Genomic DNA, 26,547 nt, shown 5'->3' on the forward strand with positions numbered 1-26,547 from the left:
GAGGACCTATTTATGTAGTCAGTGGCAGCCTTTCTGACACAATAGCAAACTGAGGCCATGGCCGCAGTTCCAGAGTTGGGAGTAGGGACAGCAGCTGTGTGTGAGTGTGTTGGCGGCATAGGAGTAAAGGCCCGAAGGCAGAGATGCGCTCATGTTTTCATGAGCAGAGAAGAGCCAGGTGTGGCTGGAGGTTTAGAAAGGAAAGTGGGATAAAATGACATTAAGAGACAGGCAGAAAAGAAGATCATTCATGGCCTTTTAAAATGTACTTATTTTTGGTATCAGTCTACAATGACATGCAGATCATTATGTTTACTAGGCTTCCCCCTTCCCCAAATGATCCCCCATACCCCATTACAGTCACTGTCCATCAGTGTACTGAGGTACTGTAGAATCACTACTTGTCCTCTGTGTGTTGCTCAGAACTTCCCGTGCCCCCCCTACATTATACATGCCAATCATAAGGCCCCGTTTCTTTTCCCCATCCCTTATCCCTCCCTTCCCTCCCATACTCCTCAGTCACTTTCCCTTTGCTGTTATTTCTTTTTTTGGTTCTGTAATTCTGCAGCTATTTTCTTCCTTCAGTTTTTCTTTGTTCTTATGCTCCACATATGAGTGATATCATTTGCTACTTGTCTTTCTCCACCTGGTTTATTTCACTGAGCATAGTTCCCTCTAGCTCCATCCATGTTGTTGCAAATGGTAGGATTTGTTTTCTTCACATGGCTGAATTATATTCCATTGTGCATACATTCATCTGCTGATGGACATGTAGGTTGTTTCCATTTCTTGGCTGTTGTAAATAGTGCTGCGATAAACATAGGGGTGCATACGTCTTTTTCATACTGGGCTGCTGTATTCCTTGATTAAATTCCACGGAGCGGTATTTCTGTGTCAAATGGTATTTCTATTTTGAGCTTTTTGAGGATCCTCCATATTGCTTTCCACAATGGTTGAACGATCTTACATTACCACGACCGTCATAGGAGTTTCCCCTTTCTCCACATCCTCGCCAACATTTGTTGTTGTTTGTGTTTTGGATGGCGGTGATCCTTACTGGTGTGAGGTGATATCTCATTGTGCTTTTAGTTTGCATTTCTCTGATGGCAAGCGATGTGGCGCATCCTTTCATGTGTATTTGCCATCAGAATTTCTTTGGAGAACTGCCTGTTCAGCTCCCCTGGCCATTTTTTTATTGCAATATTTGCTTTTTGTTTGTTGAGGTGTGTTAGCTCTTTATATATTTTGGACGTCAACCCTTAATCGGATCTGTCATTTATGAATATATTCTCCCATACTGGAGAATGCCCTTTTGTTCTATTGGTGGTGCCCTTTACTGTACAGAAGCTTTAAAGCTTGATATCGTCCCCTTTGTTCATTTTTGCTTTTCTTTCCCTTGCCTGGAGAGATATATTCATGGGAAGTCACTCATGTATATGTCCAAGGGACTTCTGCCTGTCTTTCTCTAAGAGTTTTATGGTTTCATGGCTTACATTCAGGGGTTCGATCCATTTTGAATTTACTTTTGTGTGTGGGGCTAGGCAATGATCCATGTTTCCTCCTTTCTTACAGCCATGACCTCGGGCTTTGGAGCCGTGACCCAAACCACCAGCTGTGGGAACAATACATCAGTGAACGGCAGCACCCTCTCCTCGCCCTTCACATCCAGGGCATCAGCAGGCCCCACTGGCAGTGGGGGTTTTGGGATGAGCATGGCTGCACCCCACAGCAGCTCCACCTCTGGGGCATTCGGCGTTGGGTCAGGTCGGAGTGGGAGAACTGGTCTCAAGAACCCTTTCTGGGGAGCGTTGAAACCGAGCTCCCTGGATGCAGCTGGCCAGAGCACACCCTCTACCTTCCACCTGGCCAGTACACCTCAGGACACGTCTGGGATTGCAGGTGAGGTTTGGAATGGCCTCGGTCTGCAGTGCAAGGTGCTGTTTTAAGTGCTGACACAGTCTCTGCTTTTGGAGCTGTAAGCTGTGGTGAAGATTTAGATGTTATCACCGAAGTTATCCATAAACGGCGTCTGGTAACAGTGTAACTCAAGACCAGAAGAGCTATTTAGGTTGTCAGCGGCAGCGTTTCTGACACAATAGCAAACTGAGGCCATGGCCGCAGTTCCAGAGTTGGGACCGGGGACAGCGGCTGTGTGTGAGTGTGTTGCCGGCACAGGAGTAAAGGCCCGAAGGCAGAGATGCGCTCATGTTTTCATGAGCAGAGAAGAGCCAGGTGTGGCTAGAGGTTTCAAAAGGAAAGTGGGATAAAATGACATTAAGAGACAGGCAGAAAAGAAGATCATTCATGGCCTTTTAGAATGTATTTTTTCTGGTGTCAGTCTACAATGACATGCAGGTCATTATGTTTACTAGGCTTCCCCTTCACCAAATAACCCCCCATACCCCATTACAGTCACTGTCCATCAGTGTACTGAGGTACTGTAGAATCACTACTTTTCTTCTCTTTGCTGCTCAGACCTTCCCGTGCCCCCCCTAAGTTATACATGCCAATCTTAAGGCCCCGTTTCTTTTTCCCAACCCTTATCCATCCCTTACCTCCCATCCTCTTCAGTACCTTTCCCTTTGGTAACTGTCAGTTCATTTTTGGGTTCTGTAATTCTGCTGCTCTTTTCTTCCTTCAGTTTTTCTTTGTTCTTATGCTCCACATGTGAGTGAAATCATTTGTTATTTGTCTTTTTCCTCCTGCGTTATTTCATGAGCATAGTCCCCTCTAGCTCCATCCGTGTTGTTGTAAATGGTAGGATTTGTTTTCTTCTTATGGCTGAATTATATTCCATTGTGCATATGTATCACATTTTTTTATCCGTTCATCTACTGATGGACATGTAGGTTGTTTCCATTTCTTGGCTGTTGTAAGTAGTGCTGAGATAAACATAGTGGTGCATATGTCTTTTTCATACTGGGCTGCTGTATTCCTAGAGTAAATTCCACGGAGCGGTATTTCTGTGTCAAATGGTATTTCCATTTTGACGTTTTTGAGGAAACTTCATATTGCTTTCCACAATGGTTGAACGATTTTACATTACCACAACCATCATAGGAGGTTCCCCTTTCTCCACATCCTCGCCAACATTTGTTGTTGTTTGTGTTTTGGATGGCGGCGATCCTTACTGGTGTGAGGTGATACCTCATTGTGGTTTTAATTTGCATTTCTTTGATGACAAGCGATGTGGCGCAGATTTTCATGTGTCTATTGGCTATCGAAATTCTTCTTTGGAGAACTGTCTGTTCAGCTCCTCTGCCCATTTTTTAATTGGATTATTTATTTTTTGTTTGTTGATCCGTGTTAACTCTTTATATATTTGGTTGTCAACCCTTTGTCAGATCTTTCATTTATGAATATATTCTCCCTTATTGTAGGATGTCCTTTTGTTCTGTTGATGGTGTTCTTTACTGTACAGAAGCTTTTAAGCTTAATGTAGTCCCATTTTTTCTTTTCTGTTTTTGTTTCACTTCCCTGGGGAAATATGTTCATGAAGAAGCTGCTCATGTTTATGTCCAAGAGATATTTGCATGTTTTTTTCTAAGAGTTTTATGGTTTCATGACTTACATTCAGGTCTTTGATCCATTTCGAATTTACTTTTGTGTATGCGGTTGGACAATGATCCATGTTTCCTCCTTTTTTGCAGCCATCACCTTGGCCTTTGCAGCTATGACCCTGACCACCAGCAGCGGGACCTGTAGGTCAGTCTTTGGCAGCACCACCTCATTGCCCTTTACATCCAGGGTGTCAGCAGGTCCTGCTGGCATTCGGGGCGTTCGGATGAGCATGACTACCCCCCACAGCAGCTCCACCACTGGGACATTCGGCGTTGGATCTGTACGTAGTGGGAGAACTGGTCTCAGGAACCCTTTCTGGGGAAAGTTGAATCCGAACTCCGTGGATGTGGTTGGCCAGAGCACACACCCTCTATCTTTCACATGGCCAGCACACGTCAGGACACCTCTGGGATTGCAGGTGAGATTTGGATATGGAATTTTAAAATGTTGTCCTGGAATGTTTGAATATTCCCCAGAGAAAGGATAGTACCTCAGCATAACCCATGGCTTTATTGTGTTAATCATGCAGGCCTACCTTATTTTTTTGACTTAACCTACATGCTGTTTTTTTTTTTTTCTCCTTTGGCCCTAATCAAGTAGTTTGCAATCTGGGCGATTAATAATGGCAAGCCAGCCCAGCATAAACAACATAGTCACAGGCAGGAAGGATTTCATCTTAAAAATAAGATTGTGTTTTAATACCCAGGAAGTTAAGAAGTAAGATTCTTAACTTACTCTTTAGCAAACAGACAATATCTCAGCCCACCCTGGGGGCGCACCCCCAGGCAGTCTTGTTTGATATGCTCCCAGACCAAGAAGGCTCAGCTCCCAGGGAGAAATCACAGCAGGAAGTTGCTTGTGTTAAGTTAGTTCTAAGTATTATTCAAAGACCACCCAACAGGTCTGCAACACCAGCCCTTAGTCACATTCCTGAAGAATCCTTAAAAGGGGGAACCCCCAAGCTCTCAGGGCGCTCCTCTCCCTGATGTCGCCTGCACTTTCTAAGTGCATAACCTTTTCACTTTAAACTTTCTTTTCAACCTTTCAGGGTGCTGTCTCTCTCTGAAGTTGCCTGCACTTTTTCTGTAAGCACTTTAAATAAAACTTTTCCTCTGCTTCACTGCTGTGTCTCTGCCTTTTGATTCTTTTTTGCGGTGGAGACAAGGACCAAGGAAAATAGACAATGCTACCCCAACAACCCCACCCCATCTTCAAGGAATATCCAGGTCACCCTGACTAGAGAGACTTGTGGCTTACCAAAGGTTCCAGGTCCAGCAAAGCCCTGGGCAGGTGCTGAGGACACCACAGAGGAGAGGCTGCTGCCCAATGCACCTACCCCAGGGGTGTTCTGACCAAAGGTGGGTGTGGATGTGCCTAGAATGGAGAGACTGCAAAGAAGTGGAAACTAGGCCCACAAGCAAAAGGTGTCAAAGCAGGCGGTAATGAACTGGGGGGAGGTGAGCTTGCAAACGCATCCCCACAGGATCCCTTAGCCCACACCACTATCCAGCTCACCCCTTGGTAAGGAAGCACACGGGTGACTGGGTCCTAACCCCTGTGCTCCAGGTGAGCCTGCCCCCCCACCACTGCAGCAGAGCCCGAGCTGTCCTTTGGCCACCTGAGGAGAACCTTTGCACTCCCTTGGGCACCACAACTCAGCTGAGGGGGACACTGAGTGGACCTCTCTTCTATCAGGACTAACGTTATGTCTCCTCCCCGTTTGCCTGCCACCTCTCCTCTACTTCACCGCAGCCCCACCCCACAGTCAGCCCCCATCCTCCCAGAGGCCCACTCGAACTCGGTCTCCTGCACATGCTTGCCCTCATGGAGTCTCCTGCCCAGTGCTGGGCTACCCTCCACAGCAGCTCTCTGGGAAGGTCCTCTCACATGTAACTGTATCTGTCTAGGCCTGAGGTGGGGAGGGTGCCACCCGAGGTGCTGACCTTGCAATGTACTCTTCCCCCACACCCAACCTCAGGGGGTCACACCTTATCACAACCCGGAACTGCTCTTGCCCCTAGATCTCGGCTGCGAGCACAGTGCTGTCCCTGCTCCCGTGCCAACCGCACCCACTCTGGATCGTCTGCCTCATCAGGGCCTGTAGTCAGCCCCCTGCTCCTCCTGTTCCCTGTGCCATTTAACCAGGTTGGGTTTACTCTCTATCCACTGATTTTAGGTCCACACCTCAAGACTGAATGTTGCTGGACAGACACAACTGTGCTGACTGGCCTTGCTTCAAATTCCTAACCACAATTTCCCAGACTTCAGAACTGCCCGGCACAGCTCTCACACGTCGTTTTCTCCCCCTCTCCAAAATGACTACTGAGAGAGGCCCTCCTTGGTACACAACTCCCTCTAACCCGCGCCAAGGAGCACTTATATTCATTCAGTGAGGAAAACGGAATCTACCAGGGCCCAAACTACTTATCATGCATCTTCCACATGGCAAATAAAATCACTTCCTTCTGCCTGAAATTCTATAGTGACTTCCATTAGTATTTTAACAAAAACATTTTAAAAGGCCATGAAAGATCTTCCTTTCTGCTGTCTCTTAATGTCAATTTATCCCACTTTCCTTTTTAAACCTCTGGCCACAGCTGGCTCTTCTCTGCTCATGAAAACATTAGGCTTGTGTCTGCCTTTGGGCCTTTGCTCCTGTGCCTGCAAGGTCCTCACCCCCAGCCGCTGTCCCTGCTCCCAACTCTGGAACTATCGCCATGGCCTCCGTTTTCTGTTGTCTCAGAAAGGCTGCCACTGACCACCTAAATAGCTCCTCTGGTCATGAGTTATACCGCTTCCTGACACTGTTTACAGATAATATCTGTGATAACATCTCTCTCTTCACCACAGCGTACAGCTCCTAGACCGGAGACTGTGTCAGCACTTAAAACAGCACCTGGCACTGCAGACCGAGCTGATGCAGGCCATGCTGCTCATGCTGTTTGACAAGGTCCAGGCACGAGGAGGAATCCTGAAAACAGGAAACCTCATAGCTGGCCCCTGCTAATTCCCGCACTTATTTTTGCAGTTATGATGTTGGTGATTGGGCTCATATATGGGAAATCTTATGTAATTAAGATTTATTCACTTTTAGTAAATAACATAACCCAAAATATTGATCAAAGCAGCAATTCCGGAAATGAAAGCAGTGTTATGGGACCAACCGTTCCAGGCGTACTGCCACAAATAAGTGAGGCAGAACAGCCCAGGCCTCTCTTAAAACTAGATGCAGTTTGTCCTCCCCTTTGTAACAATTCAAACATGACTAACCAGGATTTCTTTAGAATATTGGCAGAGAAGGAGTTATGGGAACCTAGGCCATGGAAAAACCCATTCTCCCAAGAAACTTATATGAAACAGCAAAGTAATAAAGATTAATAGTCCCCACTGCCCAGGGCCCCCCTTATGTTGCTTATAATATTAGAAGACACCTCTGGTAACCCTCTCATAGGAAGAATTTATGATCAAAATAAAATTTATATTGACAAATATCCCATATATAAAAGTTTATGATAAATTTATAAAATATTATTATATTAATAGTAAGGTAGTAAGAGCAGATTTAGTGTTATTATATAAAGGATAAAGAGGACTGCAAGGCCCTGGTGCCTGTAAACGCAGGAAGAAAGGTGTAAACATCTGAAATTGTGGAATGAATATTATAAAAAAATAAGGTGTTTTTATTGTATTCATAGGAATGTTAAGGAATGGGTGATAGGAGTACCGTCCCTAGATTTCAGATGTAAGCCTCAACCCACATGTGTAGGATAGGATTTAATTAATAATATAGTTACACTTAATAACCAAAAGACATATAGATTGCATTTTATATAACCTGCTTAAACTTTATATAGCCTTAGACACATATCTAAAAGTCTATATAATCTTACACGCTTAAAGTAAAAATCATAGCCCACACGCTTAACCCACACGCTGTCTTACGCCATTTTCTGTTTAGCACCTAACACGTAGCTTACATGATTTACCAATCAAAATAGACTAGGGGAAAGTTAAAAATTAAATCTTAAATGGCTACTATTAGAAGAAATAATGATATTTCCTTAAGGGTAATAAGCTGAAATTATGTAAACTGACAGAAAAAGTAATGTATTATTCATAATTTTAAAAAATGTTCAACATTATGAAAACCGTAGAAAGATACAAAAATGAAGACCCTGCCGCTTGATGTCAGGAGATGTTACAACTTTAATTGTGTGTTTTGTCTCCTCATTCATCTCACTCGCTGACGCTGTCCTTTCCTTCGTGACCCACACCTCAGCTGGAGCTGGACTCCGGCACCGAGCCCATTCCAAATCTGATGTGCAAACACAGACGTTTTCTGAGGCTTGCTGGCCACGTGGAAGGCAAAGGGTGTGCTCTGGCCAGCTGCACCCAGGGAGTTCTTACTCAAGCCACCCCAGAAAGGGGCTGTGCCACCACTGCTCCCACTCTGTCCTCCCCAAAGCTGAATGCCCCAGTGGTGGAGCTGCTGTGGGGGGCAGCCACGCTCACCCCAAAGCCCCAACTGTGAGCAGGGCCTGCTGATACCCCAGACATGAAGGGTGATGAGGTGCCGCTGTCAAACACTGAGCTACTGGTCCCACTGCTGGTGGTCTGGGTCGTAGCTCCAAAGCCCGAGGTGGTAGCTGCAAAAAAGGAGGAAACAGTATCACCTTACTCCAGTAAGAATCGCTACCATCCAAAAGACAAACAACAACGAATGTTGGTGAGTTTGCAGACAAAGGGGAACCCTCCTACACTGCTGGTGGGAATGTAAATTAGATCAACCATTGTGGAAAGCAGTATGGAGGTTCCTCAAAAAACTCAAAATAGAAATACAATTTGACCCAGGAATTCCACTTCTAGAAATTTACCCTAAGAATACAGCAGCCCAGTTTGAAAAAGACAGCTGCACCGATATGTTTATGGCAGTACTATTTACAACAGCCAAGAAATGGAAGCAACCTAAGAGTCCATCATTAGACGAATGGATAAAGATGTGGTACACATACACAATGGAATATTATTCACCCAAAAGAAGAAAACAAATCCTACCATTTGCAACAACATGGATGGAGCTAGAGGGTACTATGCTCAGTGAAATAAGCCAGGTGGAGAAAGACAAGTAACAAATGATTTCACTCATATGTGCAGTATAAGAACAAAGAAAAACTGAAGGAAGAAAAGAGCAGCAGAATTACAGAACCCAAAAATGAACTAACAGTTACAAAGGGAAAGGGACTGAGGAGGATGGGTGGGAAGGGAGGGATAACGGCAGGGAAAAAGAAAGGGGGCCTTATGATTGGCATGTTTAATGTGGGGGGGTGCACGGGAAGGGCTGAGCAACACAGAGAGGACAAGTAGTGATTCTACAGTACCTCAGTACACTGATGGACAGTGACTGTAATGGAGTATGGGGGGGCATTTGGTGAAGGGGAAAGCCTAGTAAACATAATGTTCTGCATGTAATTGTAGACTGATACAAAAAAAAATACATTTTAAAAGGCCATGAATGATTTTCCTTTCTGCCTGTCTCAATGTCATTTTATCCCACTTTCCTTTTTAAACCTCTAGCCACACCTGGCTCTTCTCTGCTCATGAAAACATGAGCGCATCTCTGCCTTCAGGCCTTTACTCCTGTGCCTGCAACACACACACAGCTGCTGTCCCTGCTCCCAACTCTGGAACTGTGGCCCTGGCCTGTTTCCTATTGTGTCAGAAAGGCTGCTGCTGACTACCTAAGTAGCTCCTCCAGTCATGAGTTACACTGCTACCTAATGCTGTTCACAGATAACAACTGTGATAACATCTGTCTCTTCACCACAGCGTACAGCTCCAAGAGCGGAGACTGTGTCGGCACTTAAAACAGCACCTGGCACTGGAGACCGAGCCGATTCCAAATCTCACCTGCAAACACAGATGTGTTCTGAGGCGTGCTGGCCACGTGGCAGACAGAGGATGTATTCTGTCCAGCAGCACCCTGGGATTTCTAAATCAAGCCTCCTTCGAAAGGTGCTGTACCACCAGTTTTCCGACTCCACCTTGCCGCAAAGTGGAACGTCCTTGTGGTGGAGCTGCTGTTGGGGGCAGCCACGCTCATCCCAAAGCCCCCACTGCCAGCGGGGCCTGCTGGCACCCAGGACATGAAGGGTGATGGGGTGGTACTGCCATACACTAAGGAACTGGTCCTGCTGCGGGTGATCTGGGTCGTAGCTCCAAAGCCCGAGGTGGTGGCTGCAAAACAGGAGGAAACATGGATCATTGTCTAACCCCATACACAAAAGTATGTTCGAAGTGGATCACAGACCTGAATGTAAGTCATGAAACCATAAAAGTCTTAGACAAAAACAGGCAAAAATCTCTTGGACATAAACATGAGTGACTTCTTCATGAACGTATCTGCCCAGGCAAGGGAAACAAAAGCAAAAATGAACAAATGGGACTATATCAATCTTAAAACCTTCTGTAGAGTAAAGAACACCATCAACAGAACAAAAGGACATCCTACAGTAAGGGAGAATATATTCATAAATGACAGACCTGATAAAGGGTTGATATCCAAAATATATAAAGCGCTAACAGAGCTCCACAAACAAAAAGCAAATAATCCAATAAAAAAATGGGCAGGGGAGCTGAACAGACAGTTCTCCAAAGAAGAAATTCAGATGGCAAACAGACACATGAGAAGATGCGCCACATCGCTTGTCATCAGAGAAATGCAAATTAAAACCACAATGAGTTATCACCTCACACCAATAAGGCCCGCCGCCATCCAAAACACAAACAACAAATGTTGGCGAGGCTGTGGAGAAAGGGGAACCCTCCTACCATGTTCGTGGGAATGTAAAATAGTTCAACCATTGTGGAAAGCAATATGGAAGTTCCTCAAAAAGCTCAAAATAGAAGTACCATTTGACCCAGGAATTCCACTCCTCGGAATCTACTCTAAGAATACAGCAGCCCCGTGTGAAAAAGACAGATGTACCCCTATGTTTATCACAGCACTATTTACAACAGCCAAGAAATGGAAACAACCTGCATGTTCATCAGTAGATGAATGGATAAAAAAAGATGTGATACAAATGCACCATGGAATATAATTCAGCCATAAGAAGAAAACAAATACCACCAATTGCAACAACATGGATGGAGCTAGAGGGTATTATGCTCAGTGAAACAAGCCAGGTGGAGAAAGACAAGTACCAAATGATTTCACTCCTCTCTGGAGTATAAGAACAAAGGAAAAACTGAAGGAACAAAACAGCAGCAGAATCACAGAACCCAAGAATGGACTAACAGTCACCAAAGGGAAAGGGACTGAGGAGGATGGGGGGGAAGGGAGGGATGAGAACCGGGTAAAATAAAGCGGGCATTATGATTGGCAGGTATAATGTGTGGGGACACGGGGAGGGCTAGGCTATACAGAGAAGACAAGTAGTGATTTTACAGCATCTTACTATGCTGATGGACAGAGACTATAATGGGGTATGTGTGCGGTACTTGGTGAAGGAGGGAGCCTAGTAAATATAATGTTCTTCAGGTAATTGAAGATTGATACCAAAAAAAAAATTTTAAGGGCCATGAATAATCTCCCTTTCTGCATGTCTCTTAATGTCATTTTATCCCACTTTCCTTTTTAAACCTCTAGCCACACCTGGCTCTTCTCTGTTCATGAAAACATAAGCTTGTCTCTGCCTTTGGTCCTTTGCTACTGTGCCTGCAATGTCCTGAACCCCAGCCGCTGTCCCTGCTCCCAACTCTGGAATTGCGGTGATTGCCTCAGTTTTCTACTGTCTCGGAAAGGCTGCTGCTTTCTACCTAAATAGCAACTTCGGTCATGAGTTACAATGGTACCTGATGCTGTTACAGATAACTTCTGTGATAACATCTAAATCTTCACCACAGCGTACAGCTCTAAAAGCAAAGACTGGGTCAGCACTTAAAACAGTGCCTTGCACTGCAGACCGAGTCCACTCCAAATCTTACCTGCAATCCCAGACGTGTCCTGAGGTGTGCTGGCCATGTGGAAGGTAGAGGGTGTGCTCTGGCCAGCTGCACCCAGGGAGTTCGGATTCAACCCTCCCCAGAAAGGGTTCTTGAGACCAGTTCTCCCACTCCGTCCTGACCCAAAGCCAAATATCCCAGTGGTGGAGCTGCTGTGGGGGGCATCCATGCTCATCCGAAAGTGCCCTCTGCCAGCGGGACCTGCTCACACGCTGGACGTCAAGGGCGATGAGGTGGTGCTGCCAAAGACTGAGCTACTGGTCCCGCTGCTGGTGGTCAGGGTCATAGCTCCAAAGGCTGAGGTGATGACTGCAAAAAAGGAGGAAACATGGATCACTGTCTAACCCCATACACAAAAGTAAATTCAAAATGGATCAAAGACCTGAATGTAAGTCATGAAACCATAAAAGTCTTAGACAAAAACAGGCAAAAATCTCTTGGACATAAACATGAGTGACTTCTTCATGAACATATCTACCCAGGCAAGGGAAACAAAAACAAAAATGTACAAATGGGACTATATCAAGCTTAAAAGCTTCTGTACAGTAAAGAACACCATTAACAGAACAAAAGGACATCCTACAGTAAGGGAGAATATATTCATAAATGAAAGATCTGATAAAGGGTTGACATCCAAAATATATAAAGAGCTAACACAGCTCAACAAACAAAAACCAAATAATCCAATTAAAAAATGGGCAGGGGAGCTGAACAGGCAGTTCTCCAAAGAAGAAATTCAGATGGCAAATAGACACATGAAAAGATGCGCCACATCACTTGTCATCAGAGAAATGCAAATTAAAACCACAATGAGATATCACTTCACACCAGTAAGGATGGCCACCATCCAAAACACAAACAACAACAAATGTTGGCGAGGATGTGGAGAAAGGGGAACCCTCCTACACTGCTGGTGGGAATGTAAAATCGTTCAACCATTGTGGAAAGCTATATGGAATTTCCTCAAAAAGCTCAAAATAGAAATACCATTTGACCCAGGAATTCCACTTCTAGGAATTTACCCTAAGAATACAGCAGCCCATCTTGAAAATGACATATGCACCCCTATGTTTATCGCAGTACTATTTACAGCAGCCAAGAAATGGAAACAACCTACGTGTCCATCAGTAGATGAATGGATAAAAAATATGTGGTACATATGCACAATGGAATATAATTCAGCCATAAGAAGAAAACAAATCCTACCATTTGCAACAATATGGATAGAGCTACAGGGTATTATGCTCAGTGAAATAAGCCAGGTGGAGAAAGACAAGTACCAAATGATTTCACTCATCTCTGGAGTATAAGAACAAAGGAAAAACTGAAGGAACAAAACAGCAGCAGAATCACAGAACCCGAGAATGGACTAACAGTTACAAAGGGAAAGGGACTGAGGAGGATGGGGGGGAAGGGAGGGATAAGGGCAGGGTAAAAGAAAGGCGGCATTATGATTAGCATGTATAATGTGGGGGTTTATGGGGAGGGCTAGGCTACACAGAGAAGACAAGTAGTGATTCTACACCATCTCACTACGCTGACAGACAGTGACTCTAATGGGGCTTGTGCGGGGTACTTGGTGAAGGGGGGAGCCAAATAAACATAATGTTCTTATGGTAATTGTAGATTGATACCAAAAAGAAATTTTTTTTTACATGCCGGAAATGATCTTCCTTTCTGCCTGTCTCTTAATGTCATTTTTATCTCACTTTCCTTTTTAAACCTCTAGCCAAACCTGACTCTTCTCTGCTCATGAACACATAAGCTCGCCTCTGCCTTTGGGCCTTTGCTCCTGTGCCTACAAGGTTCTCACCCCCAGTCGCTGTCCCTGCTCCCAACTCTGGAACTGCAGCCGTGGCCTCCGTTTTCTACTGTCTCTGAAAGGCTGCCACTATCTACCTAAATAGCTCCTCCGGTCATGAGTTACACTGCTACCTGATGCTGTGTATTCAATAGATTTTTTCCATTCTGTCCATATGCTTTTCTTCTTCCCAGTATTTACATAATGAATGATCATATCTGAAGTACTATCATGTCACCTGCTTTCTCCCTGAATTCCAACGCAATCTAAGTTCTACTACTGCTTATTATAAATTCTATAAATGCATTTAGTTGTCAGGTAATGACCCAATTAAATAAGTGTTTTATAATTTACTGAACAAGTCTATTACTCAACAGGATGTTTGGATGTTTCCAAGTTTTGTCTGTGTAAGTTATAAAGTCATGACGAACTGATCTGCTGTGTGCTGTGAGGGGAAGGGAAGCTTTTCCTTTGTTACGACACAATTTTAGACTTCATGAACTTACATCTTAGTAGACTGCAAAAGCATTAAGCAGGCAGCATTTCCCTAAAAGGTATTTATCATTATCATAAAAGTTTATTATACGAAGTCTCTCTTTTTCTCTTTAGCTTCTCTTTCATATTTCTCAAGTGTCCTTTTGTCAACCATTCCAGTCAAATACCCGAAAACATTTGAAGACAAAAGAAGCACTTAATTACTCACAAATTATTCAATGAAGTTAAGGGAATTTAGGAATTCCAACTTCAGAAACCAACTATTTTAAAGTAAAGGTACCACTGGATAGATGGTGCAATCACAGAAAATCTCTGTGGAAAAGACATTTACATAGTCTCAAATTATCTTCCCCAGGATAACAGGGAAAAAATAACTTTACATTGGAGAATCCCAGCAGACATCACCTTAACCAAGTAATCATGACTAATATCACCAGTAATCAACAAAACATGCCGAATACTGACATTATGTACCCCTGACTGAATGCTCTGATAAGAGTACAATGTATCTTCGGTGATATTTTGCCCAAAATCTATATACTCAATTTTTTTGTAAAAAGCATCACTCAAACCCAATACAAGAACATATAAAGCCACTGAATAGCACTCTTCAAATGATGATGGTCATGAAAGACAAGACTGAGTAAATGTCACAAGTGAGAGGAGAATAAGGAGACTTAACAAATAAATGCAGTGCACCCTTCTAGAACAGAAAAACTACATTAGTGGAGAAACTGGTAAAATTCAAGTCAGACCTACATAGTTTAGTTAATTTTGCACCAATGTTAACTTCCTAGTTTTGATGACTGTACTATAGTTATTTAATGTTATTTAATTTAATTTATTTAATTAATTTATAGTTATTTAATGTTAACGTTAAGGTATGCTGAATGAAAGACAAATAGGAAGCCTATACTGTTTTTGCAACATTTCTCCAAGCCAAATTATTTCAGAATAAAAATTTTTTTAAAAAGCAAATGTAAATACTAAACAAAATTAATTCCAACAGTGTTGTCCAAGAAATTAGGCCTAATACATTTCAATATTTAATATTTTATAAATATTTGTCAAAAAGAGATTATAATTTTAAAATAATTCCTTAGTAATAACTAACCATTCCCTTGCCACAATCTATCCAAATCAAAGCCTTCCTGTTCTGGCCTTCATCTCTATGTGTGCTCTGCAGTCATCTACAGAGCATGCTTCCAACCAACCATAGAAGCCCAGGAAAATGCCAACCAAAATTACAGCCAATAAGCAAAAAATATATTCTTCTAAAATACATAAAGTGGGCCCAACATGTCCATCCATAGAGCCTTAGGTAAGGATTCCTTTTTAATAGCTTCTTTTAGGGTCTGTTGTGGAAATTTTCACAAGTAACTGGCAAGATTACCAACTAAGACTATTTAAAGCAAAACCATGAAGATAAGCCCTCTGAATCCTCTGATGATATAGTTTAAAGAAATGGGTCTGATTTAGGAGGGATTAAAAATGAAAGGCCTTATCCTACAGTAGGGGAGAATATATTTGTAAACAACCCATCTGATAAAGTGTTAACATCCAAAATATATGAAGAACTCATGTGCCTCAACACCCAAAAAACAATAACCCAATTAAAAACTGGGGGAAGGACATGAACAGACACTTCTCCAAAGAAGAAATACAAAGGACCAGCAGGCACATGCAAAGATCCACATCGCTAATCATAAGGGAAATGCAAATTAAAACCACACTGAGGTATCCCCTCACACCAGTCAGGATGGCCACTCTCTGAAGACAAGAAATAACAAATGCTGCTGAGGATGTGGAGAAAGGAGAACCCTCCTACACTTTGGTGGGAATGTAAATTGGTGCAATTGCTGTGGTAAACGGTATGGAGGTTCCTCAAAAAACTAAAAATAGAAATACCATTTGACCCAGTAATTTACCCCCCCAAAAAACACAAAATCCCTGATTTTGAAAGTCATATGCACCCCTATGTTTATTGCTGCACTATTTGCAATAACCAAGGTATGGAAGCAACCTAAATGTCCATCAATAAAATAAAAGATAGATAAATTTCAATAGAATGAAGGATAGATAAATTTATCTAAAGGATAAAGATGTGGTACATATACATAATGGAATATTATTCAGCCATAGAAAGAAAAGAAATACTGCCATTTCCAACAACATGGATGGATCTAGAAGGTATTATGCTCAGGGAAACAAGCCAGACAAAGACAAATACCATATGATTTCACTTATTTGTGGAATATAAAAACAAAGCAAAACAGAAGGAACAAAACAGCAGTAGACTCAGACACTGAGAAGTGACCAATGGTTACCAAGCTGGTGGGGAAAGAGGCTGAGGGGGATAAAAGGACACAATAATTCACAATCACAGTATAATTTGGTCAGAATAGTAAAGCATGGAGAACATAGTCAATGATTCTGTAACATATTTCTACGTTGATCAACAGTAATCACACTAGAGAGGATGAGGATTTAATAATATGCGTAACTGTTGAACCATTGTGTTGTACGTTTGAAACTAAAACACTGTAAATCAATGATACTTCAATTTAAAAAAAAGAAAAGCCTTTTAATTAAAAAGATTTTCAATATTAGAATACATCACCAAAGTTCAACCATGGTGTTTTCATATCTTCTAATCTTAGCATGTTAGCCAACCACCTATCTTTGATTATAAATTTAAGGAGTTGATGGATTAGAAAAAACTTTCCCCCATGCACCTAATTCAAGTACTGCTTTTCATTACTCCCAAGAAAATTATATTCAAAGCAGACTGACATTTCCCATAATCTAGGATTCTGTATTAGTTTTTATTAAAAAATCTAAAACGCAGCTTTCATAAATCCATTTATGCTCCTGGTGGTGATGACAGAAGATTTTAGAGAAGACCTAAATTCCATCAGAAAATTCTAACAACGATCATACTGCAAAAACTACTTAACATCAGCTTTCCCTACAAGTAATGTCATTTTATTATTAATTTTTCTTAAGTTGGGGTAATCTGTTTTATCCCCCTTTGTGTGAATGTTTGCAATGCCCAAAACATTCCATTAAATTAACTATTATTTAACAGAAAATACTTACATTATTTGTCCTCCAATGGTTGACTTGCCAGCATCTAAAAGTAATCATCAACAATGTGTAAACCAGGTGTAAAAGACAAAACCCCCAAATACCAACAATTAAAAACACCAACAACTGAAGGCATCATTCAGCTGATATAATTACATCTTGCAACAGCAACTGAAATGATAGGAATTTGGGGCACACGCTCTGGCTGGTTACCTTCCTCTTTGTAAAATGAAGCTGCTAAGATCTCCTGCAGCTCAACAATGACTGAGAACTACTTTACTGATAAAGAAATGAATTTTTGGACAGATTCCTCCCTGACCGTTAGCTTAGAGCACAGCAACAACAGAATATAAATTACCGCAGTGGAGCCTCAGTGGACAGCAAGAGCAGACCAGGACTGAGAGCTCCATTTAGGTGGTCGGTGTGCCTTTACAAATTTCAAAAGGGTTCTCGCTACTGAAAAAGAATAGGGGAAGCCAGAGATAAAGAGAAGGAAAAAGGACACATAATCCTGTATTTTCCTTTCACAATTTTGGGAGTAAGTCAGACAGAGAACACCTGAATAAATAAAATAGGGTTTTGTTTTGTGCTAAACCAGCAACCTGACTAGCATCCAGAACTCACTCCAATTAATTTCTTACATTACGCAAAATCAAACTACATAGTAAAGTCAATCCTATAAAGTTAACAGAATAACTGAAGTTCACATAAAAAAATAGGCACATTTTCTAGAATGTTAATTAATAAATGTCATAATATGCTGAGCCATCATCGGTGGTGTAGAGACCAATTATGCATCATAGAAATATACTGTAGCTTATTTTCTTCCAGCTTCTATTCCATTATACAACTGTCAATCGGTCCAACCTTCAAGAATAAAGTGCTGACAATTTTTTGCCAGCCAAAAATTCAAGTTAAAAGTCAAGACATTTTAGATCAATTCCATTCAGTTTCACTAAACATCTCCAAGTAGCGAAGATGTTCTGTTTGTTGTACGCAGTAACTTTGGTCATTTCTTATTGCTGTGAATGCAACTTACCCACATGCCCCATGAATACTACATTTACATGTTCCTTCTTAGGAGCACCTGGCGGTGTATCCACAGATTTGGGTTCTGGTACCTCCTCTTCCTCCTCCATCATCTCCTGGGCACTTTCCTCTGGGGGCCTTCCACCTCCAAAGGAGCCACCCACTGGCTCTGCTTCACTGATGTCTTCTTTGTGCTCCCATGATTCTTCTGGGGACATTTCTGTCTCCCCATTTTCTACTGAAATAAGGTATTTTAACTCAGTATTCTGGTAAAATATTTATAGTCTATACTTTAAAACACAGATGCTTTCAAACAACAAATAGAACTTTGCATATTTAGTTCCACTTTCCAATGTCTAGTGACACATAGGAAAGTATCTTTCACAACAGAAATGGATAATAGCTTTCAAGCTGGCCTCACTGCTGACATCAGAGCTCTGACTCAGAGACTACAAGAGATTGCTATTTTTATAAAGCTTCATTTCATAAGGACAAACAAAGTGTGAACAGGAGATGTATCATCTGTAACAGCCCAGTAACTCCAGCGTCAAAATGCCCTGACAGTGGAAAAAAGGGAAAGTTTAAAACCAGGACACAGGATTTAGGGGCTCTTTTCTTTTTCCTCTACAAGTAATATCTTTGGTATCAACTTTTTGGAAATATAAAACCCTTAAAAATAAGAAAGTTACAAAAAGGAAGGAAATTTTTCACAAAGTAAATGGAACAAGTATAACTATTTAAACTGACTTTACCATTCTTCCACCCAATTCTTCTATATTGACAACTACTAAATGTATCACGGCATTGTCAATCCAAACACAAAGATTCAATGTCAGTGTTAAATGTAGGCATTACAATAATCATGACACTTACATGTGCACCTTAAATCTTGAGAGTGAAAGAGTTTCATAATACTGTATTCATATGGTCAGAAATTTTCTTACCAACAGGTTCTGAAAGTTCCATGCTAACAGCTGAATTTGAACCTGGACAAGAAATTGAGATATAATATATATTTACAAAACAATATTTAGCTTTATACACTACAGACAACTTAAATGTTTTTTCAATTAGATATTCAAAGAGTCATCTTGTAGATGCTTACCTTCACACAACAATTGTTCCTCTTGAGAAAGTTCCACAGGTGCTATTTAATAGAAATAAGTTCTATTAAAAATTGAAATTACACATCCATTTTATTTATGTTCTAAAATACAGTAAAAACATAAATTCAATAACCCAACAAAAATCTCAACAATCCAGACCTAACTAATGGCAACTAACTCAGGTTTTCAAACTATAAGTCTGTTTAACCTACTTCTAAAAATCTGCCAATCACAGCCAATTTTGAAACCTTTTCAGTAATGGAAATGTACTCATAAAAGTATGCTTGTTCTCGTATTTTGCTTCAAAAACTTTTCTGTCACAGATATTTAAAGAGTAATCAACAGCATACACAGATCAGATTAGTAAGATTTTGCTCAACAAAGACACATTACTTCTCTAGTTTCTCTTGGTAGCTGTAGTCAAAGAAGGCTATGATTAGCCCTTTTAAAAATTCTATAATCATACATATTTTATCATCAAGATCCTGGAATAAGTTCTATTTGATACCAAGAAAGTACAAAGGACATTCATATAAAGTCCCTGAAATGTGTATGGGCCCTTATGACATCTCAGAAATGATGATTAAAATGACACTGTTTTTGTCCCTCTATTAGAATTCTAAGATCAAGAAACAATCCAGTTTCCACAATTGTCACGCTGAAAATCTACTTATGATATTACTGAAAGAGATGTATGAGAAATATATACTGATACTTAAATGTTTAAGTTTATTTTTATATCTGAAAGCCTAATGATACTCCGGTATGAAAGTGCCCTTGCTTTAAAGAATCTCCAAGATGCAAAAAAGACATTGAAGAATTTGAAGTCACATGAATCCTGCACACCAATAAACAGTGAATTCATAATCTCTCAAAGTTACATTTAAACTCACTCCCCTGGAGTGTTAAGACCTGTAAGTCAAGAAAAGTTTTGGGCCCAATCTTCCATAATATGAAGTAGTGAAGAAAGGAGTTTCTTGCCCCTGAAAGGTAAAGGGCAACCAAGATCTTTTGAGAAGTGACATGCTGAGCGTCGCAGCTGCAGATGATCCTACACAGTGGTATTTGGATGACCTTTGAATGGAAAGACACCTCAGCCAGCAACATCAGCATGGCTCCCACCGCGGCGCAGTGCAGCTGGAGAGGAGAGGCTAAACACAGAGGTAACAGGGGTGACACCGGACAGGTGCAGGAAGGAAGAGTGAAGGGTCTAAGACACCCCAACCTATGCGATTAGCAGGATGTTAACAGAAATGGAAAAAGCATTTGAACTAGGTTTGGAAGGAAGAGGAATTGTACTTCACAAAAGATTTTTTTTTCACTTCCTATTTAAAAGAAAAGTTTACAGGTATAGTAAGGAAAAATCACTCAACTTCCAGAGAAAGTCAGGCAGTGCTAGGTGATCAGGCTGACGTGCGAACCTCAGGATGGAGGAGGCAGCAGACGCTGGTGCTGAGAGGCCAGCACTGGGCTGACTCCTGGCTTTAAAACCTACAGTGTCATGTACAAGTTGTGAGAGGCAATTATTTCACTGAATCATGGAAATGGCATGTCATCTGCCTGAGAGAACTGCTTAGAGCACTGAATGAGAATAAGCATTTGTTTAGTTTCAATTAAAGAACTCCTCGCACCTAAGAGATATTCAACAAGTGACTCCCCACTCCCTAATATGTAATGAGCCATCAGTTCAATTCTCTCAACTAACATGTACTGCACATCTATTATGGGCCAGACAGGGATAGAAACACTCACAAATCCACAGTGCTGGAGGCAGGGTTGGAGGTTGTGGCAAATTACCCTAAATCCCTTTAAATTTTTATTGAGCCCTCATGTGCTGATTGCTATCTTATTTAAGCTCCCCCCAAACCCTATGAAGTAAGCGGTAACTTACCAAACATTCTGACATATTCGAATGGGCTTCTCCAAGTTACACAAATGCCACCTTGCCCTTCCTCAGACAGCCCCTGCTGAAAATCCCTCAGTAAAAGTAAACCGAGTAAGTGATGACACAGTTAGGATGGTCAAGCATTGTAAGGCAAGGAAGACGGAGACAATCAGTATGGGGGGCTCTCTCATCACTTATAAGACATCCCAAACTGCAAATGGGCTTTATAAGACCCAACAGTACACACACCTCAACACCTGGTTCTACAACCAACTCTTAGATTTACAAATATACAATACATGCCTAAGGCTGTAAGGCACCTCTCAGGACAGTGACATCAGTCATAAGACTACCTCCATGGCTGCATAACGCAGCATAATAAAAATCTGTTCATGGTTTCATTTTTCAAAACACCCTACATTTATAATGCATTTGTCTTGAGTTTGTACAGCTTACAGAGGCAGGGACAGGGTCAAGTACAAACAGCAATTAAGTTATTAATATACACGTAATGATGACATTAAAGGGCCTCAAAATAAGAAGCTGACAATAGTTTCCCCAGGATGGAAGAAAAAAAGCTTATCCTTGCATTCAGACCACGGATCACGTTACAATTCAAATGGCAATGGTGGCAACATCTGCGAACTGATGTTTTTGGAGCAATGAACCAGAAAAATCACAGATACAGCAACATGTTCTTTACATTTAAACTTGTCAGTGTATTTGTACCCAGTCTCTTCTCTCACACACATCTCCAACCCTTTCTCATTCTACTCCTATTATTCATAATATACATCACATCCAGATTTACTCGCTACTAATGAGCATAGGCTTGTAATTCTACCAGCTCCAAAGTCACTTGTTCATGGCTGGCAAACATAACCATTGGGGCTTGATTTCCAAGTCCTGCACACTTCATATCTGCTAGTCGAAGAGAAGTTAGTCAACCTCCCAAGGAATGAAATCAGTTTCATATTTCCTAATGGTATCTCCATGTTCAGAAGATACATCCTCATCAAGTACACACCCTCATCAAGTATTCAAAAAAGAACAATTCTAATTAGGTGGGAAAGTTTATCAGAAGTGTACTAGTTAATAAAACTGCCATACCTCAAATTAAAAGAAACGAATGCTATCCTTTATGGTAAAGGAAGATTAATGAACTGGCTGTGATAAAAGGTATATTACCCAAAATTTTAAAACAAGAAGTGAAAGATTTTACCAAAAGACAGTCAGGCAACAGTACTGCCTATGGTTTAACAAAGATGATACTGTGAATCTTAAAACTAGTTAAAATTTGATAATGGTGCAATAAGCCAGACACAACAGATCACAGGTACAATTCCATTCACATGAAATATTCAGAATAGGTACATTCATACACACAGAAAGTAGCTTGGTGGTTGCCAAAAGCTGGGAAAAGGGGAGTGTTAAACAATTGCTTGAAAAGTATGATTTCCTTTGGAGGCGATGAGACTGTTTGGAACCTTGAGGTAGTAAGCTGCACAGCACTGTGAATGTACCAAATGCCACCAAACTGTTCACTTTCAAATGGTTAATTTCATGTCATATGGATTTCACCTCAATTTTTAAAAATACAATTTTTTTAAAGATTTGATTATGGATCAAAGGACTTTAACACGGAGATCTTACTTGGCCAGATCATGGGTACAGTGAAGGCCACACTCGTGGTGGGCTGTGAAAACCAGGTTTCAATTCAAGTTATATTTTAAATATAAAAGTCTGGCCAATTCTTAAATTGCTTAACCCACATAGTCCATAAATCAGCAACTTAAATGTGTACTGCTTTATATGTATAAAACTAATCTTTCATCTCTTTACACACAAAACAACAATATGCAAAAGTCATCCTACTTAAATTTCTTAGTCCTGTTGGCTAAATGGTGTTCATTATTAATGAATAAAAACTTCAGTGCTGTCGCAAAAGTCACAAGTGTCTTACGCTACCTTGAAGTGAGAAACATTGTGACAAAATTCTGTCCAATACAAGCTTCTGCAATGATGGAAATGTTCTGTTTCTGTGCTGTGATATGACTGTCACTTAGCCACGTTGTGGCTATTAAGCACTTGAAAGGTGGCTATGACCAAGAAACTGAATTTTTAATTGAAACATTTAGTTTTAATTAATTTAAAGAGCCATAAGTGCACAGTTCTAGATCCTCTTAAGGAATCTCCTCAATTGTAGTACAAATCTTTCCACTTTTATCCCACCCCCCACCCACCCCATTACCCAGCTTATGATGGCTCTTCTGAGCTCCTCTAGGGTAGGACCCTTCTTGCAGCTGTAAGCACACCCACACACAGATCTCAGTTTTCGTTCCCTAAGACATTAGAAACTTCCAGAATGAGTGTGGTTTTCTGAAATACAGAGCCTTTTCCCATCTCCTGTAAAGTCTCCACAGGCTGAAACGGTGTACGTACCGAGTAAGTATGTAATTCACTGTGCCTGGACTGCAGCCGTTTCTTTTGGTTTTCAGAGGTCACTAGTTCCTTAGAGTCTTATCACTTCAGTTTTCTCACCATCTGTAGCAGTCCACCTATATATTTACTGCATTTCCATCAGGGTTCGATAGACTAAAAACAACTTTGTATGTGTCAGTTTTCCAAGAAGGGGTTAGAGAAACAATACTGAAGAGATGCTGAAGTACAATTTGCATAAGAAACTAAAAATTCTCTAGCACCCAGATGACCATACACTCCCAACCAAATCCGCCTGCCTGAGGTATTTTTCTCCCACAGACAATACTGAAAACCAGTAAAGGCAGACATCACAACCAAACGCCCACACAACACATGAAATGTCCATGGTTTTGCCTTAACTACCTATGCTCTCAAAATAAAAAGGTACAATGCTATAGCGGTGAACAGAACTGTTTCAAATTATCTCACATTATTTCCTAAAATGTAGGAAGAAGTGATTTCAAAGTAGAGCATTGCCTACTTATCACAACGTCACCCTGCTACTACTGAGACAGAACAGGGAGGCGGTGCCATAGGCCACAATCTCACGGACTCAGTTGCTGAAAAAGTGTCTCAGCCAAAAAGACCTTTTCATAGCAAATCACAGGGAGAAGACTAGCTGAGTTATTATTACTAGAATAAACTTTGAAATCAGACGTAGAGTCTAACCCTGGCTCCTCCACTTACTAGGAGATGTCACCTCATTTATTTAGCTTTTCTGAGCCTTAATTTTCTTATCTATAAAAGGGCTCAACATAACCTCAAAAGATTGTTGTGAAGATAAAAGCATATGAAGCAAGTAACTGCTCAATAAGTTTACCATTACAAGCTTTTCAAAGCCCCATATTAACAAAACTTTTGAAGAATAAACACAAGAAAGGCAAATTCTAGGGCCTCTCTCAGGAAATCCATGCTGGTTGGTGGTCAAGATGTTAGCCCCAGGGATGCCCTTCTCCCCGGTCAACAGCACGGTGTAATTGAAAGGGCACTAAGCTAGCAGTTGGCAAACAGATTCCAGACTCCACTGTTGCTGAATTGGAGTCACTATCTGTAGGCTTCAGTTTCTTTATCTGATAAGACTGTACTACTGCCAGGGTCACTTCCAGCCCTAACATTCTACGAACTATTCATTCACTAAAAGCAATGACACACATCCACCTGAGTGGGCTTTCTGTAGAGTAACTAAGATCCACTATGTTTTTCAAACAACCCTAAAACAGGTTTATTTATAATGTATATCCTATTTACTTCAAAAAAAATTGTAGGTGAACTTAAAATACTTTGCAGACAGCCCCATTAAGGTACAAAGGGAACAGAAATACACTTACCTTGCAACCAAAACCAACCATCCAAAGGAACTGGACACACCACTGAGTAGTACAGTGGCCCACTGTGGTTCTACAGAAACGGTCAACCCAGAGATTGCCCCAACAACATTCTAAGGCATGCACTTTCTGCTTTGTTCAAGGTCAGTGGCTTACAATTACCTGTTTGGAATGTGGTTTGGATTGGGTGTAACCACTCTTAGGTTAGGCTGGTGAAAGATGCTCAAAAAATCCTTACTGTTTCTCTCACCTAGTAAGCAGAATTATGATGGGGAACTGGCTCAACTTGGAGTACTGTGACAACTAGATTTCCTAAAACAAAGTCACTTAGGAAAAAAATACCCTAGCCTGCTTTGTTAAACTCTACTGAAAACAAGGACACTACTTTTAAGAAGCTTTGGTATGAATCAACAAATGACAGCTTTTTAAGCGTCCTTAGGATGTCAGAATAACCAAGAACTTCCAAATAGTGGCCATATTCTTGCTTCCCAGTTAATTTAAGAACTGTGAATATAATGATGAAATTCTAAATTAACATGCCCAATAGATACACCAGCCGTAATGGCAGTAACTCACAAGCTGCGTAAAAAGGTAACTGATGCTCTACTCTAGCAATTTCCTAGCAAGCTGAAATAAAATACCGAAACACAAGAAATGTAAATTTTATGTGAATTATATCTGAACTTAAAAGACACTTATGGTATTAACAAAGAACAGGTACCAGAAAATGTATCTCTAGGCTTACGATTAGTATAACAAGACTGAAATGATTTACACAAGGGCACCTATGAACAACTCCTCTGCTCAGCTTTGAAACCCTCTCAACCACGTTATGTCTTCCATTAGAGTAAACTGGGGGTCTGACTTCTTTCTAGACTCCAGGACTACGATTAATTCATCTTGTGGTGTCACTTCAAGTGCCCAGCACAGTATCCTGCATTCTGTAAACACGTGAATGTTTGTTCATTAATTGCTATACATCATTCTGAGCAGAAACCAGACTTACATCTCAAAAACTTCCATTCTAATACTGCTAACTCACCACAAAAGACTATCGAATCCTTTTCATTCCTTTCTCTTCGACTAGAAAAACAGTAATATTTTAACACTTTAAGACATTTCCTCCCCAGCAAACAAAAACAAAACAAGACTTAAAACTTGTCATCTACTCTACTTCCCTAACTCGCCCTGAGAAATTTTAATCGCTATCTTTTCTTGCAGTACAATTCCAGAGAAGGTGAAAAACAAGGGACAGAAGAAAGCCATGTACAAAAGCTGCAGTAAATAAAAGCTGCTCCAAAGAGGGCCTATTCTCAATCAAAATTTCTTACCAGTTCAAATAGCTGCTCACAAGGAAAGCACTGGTTCATGTAATGCCTTCGCTTACTCCCTAAATCCTCACGCTGGAGCCATTGCAAGCATGTAAAATCAGGAAATAAGAGCCCAAATCTAATAATTGGTTAAGTCAAGGTAAGAAATAACTAGCTAGAAAACGAGGCAGGAAAAGAAATAACACTCCTGGAACAGTATTTTCCCCTCACCTTCTCTGCCTACTTTACTTACTGTCCCACTGAAGACTTTGTTACTGCAGGGATTTCAGTCTCATGGGAAAAGGAAAATCCAGTCAAGAACCTCACCTATCTTCTGTCTAAACTTATCTCTCAGTCAACAGGTATCACTTAAAATCATAATAAAGCCTAAGAGGCCTTCTGAACAAAGCAATTATGTAAGATTCTGCACTCTACTCTGGTGACCCTGAAGAGGTCACTTTTG

At 41.1% G+C, this 26,547-nt stretch overlaps 3 protein-coding genes across 4 annotated transcripts in view; 1 reads left to right on the plus strand and 2 right to left on the minus strand.

Moving 5' to 3' along the window:
• The first annotated feature begins 517 nt into the window (after window positions 1-517).
• LOC130679118 (putative nuclear envelope pore membrane protein POM 121B) lies at window positions 518-7,099 on the plus strand. Its single transcript, XM_057486954.1, has 3 exons — window positions 518-1,899; window positions 3,651-3,979; window positions 4,610-7,099. Exons 1-3 carry the CDS (start codon window positions 1,545-1,547, stop codon window positions 4,625-4,627), a joined length of 702 nt encoding a protein of 233 aa, XP_057342937.1. The 5' UTR covers window positions 518-1,544; the 3' UTR covers window positions 4,628-7,099.
• Window positions 7,100-7,316: 217 nt separating this feature from the next.
• LOC130679362 (uncharacterized) lies at window positions 7,317-18,195 on the minus strand. Its single transcript, XM_057487965.1, has 4 exons — window positions 18,070-18,195; window positions 11,548-11,819; window positions 9,469-9,795; window positions 7,317-8,207 (listed from the first exon to the last, which is right to left on the minus strand). The coding sequence occupies exons 1-4, from the start codon at window positions 18,193-18,195 to the stop codon at window positions 8,153-8,155; spliced, it is 780 nt and encodes a 259-aa protein (XP_057343948.1). The 3' UTR covers window positions 7,317-8,152.
• Window positions 18,196-18,228: 33 nt separating this feature from the next.
• The window catches only part of LOC130679122 (eukaryotic peptide chain release factor GTP-binding subunit ERF3A-like), an 18,252-nt gene continuing 9,933 nt past the window's right edge, over window positions 18,229-26,547 (minus strand). Inside the window, exons 3-5 of one of the 2 annotated variants that reach the window (XR_008992111.1) lie at window positions 25,640-25,715; window positions 19,083-19,124; window positions 18,229-18,963 (exon numbers count right to left, since the gene is read on the minus strand). The gene's annotated coding sequence lies outside the window, so the exon portion shown is untranslated. Of the gene's footprint in view, window positions 18,964-19,082; window positions 19,125-19,161; window positions 25,025-25,639; window positions 25,716-26,547 lie in introns of those variants that run through there. The other variant, XR_008992112.1, reaches the window with a different exon arrangement.

This window comes from Manis pentadactyla, chromosome 10 (assembly GCF_030020395.1).
Source record: "Manis pentadactyla isolate mManPen7 chromosome 10, mManPen7.hap1, whole genome shotgun sequence".
In the NCBI taxonomy this organism is placed as follows: domain Eukaryota; kingdom Metazoa; phylum Chordata; class Mammalia; order Pholidota; family Manidae; genus Manis; species Manis pentadactyla.

What these genes read in the sequence shown, in the direction of transcription:
- LOC130679118 (XM_057486954.1), top strand. Translation starts at nt 1,545, where the DNA reads ATGATCCATGTTTCCTCCTTTCTTACAGCCATGACCTCGGGCTTTGGA. An exon ending in GGACACGTCTGGGATTGCAG is followed by an intron (nt 1,900 to 3,650) that starts GTGAGGTTTGGA and finishes CCTTTTTTGCAG; the next exon opens with CCATCACCTTGGCCTTTGCA.
- LOC130679362 (XM_057487965.1), bottom strand. Translation starts at nt 18,195, where the DNA reads ATGTCCCCAGAAGAATCATGGGAGCACAAAGAAGACATCAGTGAAGCA. An exon ending in TGATGGAGGAGGAAGAGGAG is followed by an intron (nt 11,820 to 18,069) that starts GTACCAGAACCC and finishes CGGGACCAGTAG; the next exon opens with CTCAGTCTTTGGCAGCACCA. An exon ending in GGACACGTCTGGGATTGCAG is followed by an intron (nt 9,796 to 11,547) that starts GTAAGATTTGGA and finishes CCTGTTTTGCAG; the next exon opens with CCACCACCTCGGGCTTTGGA.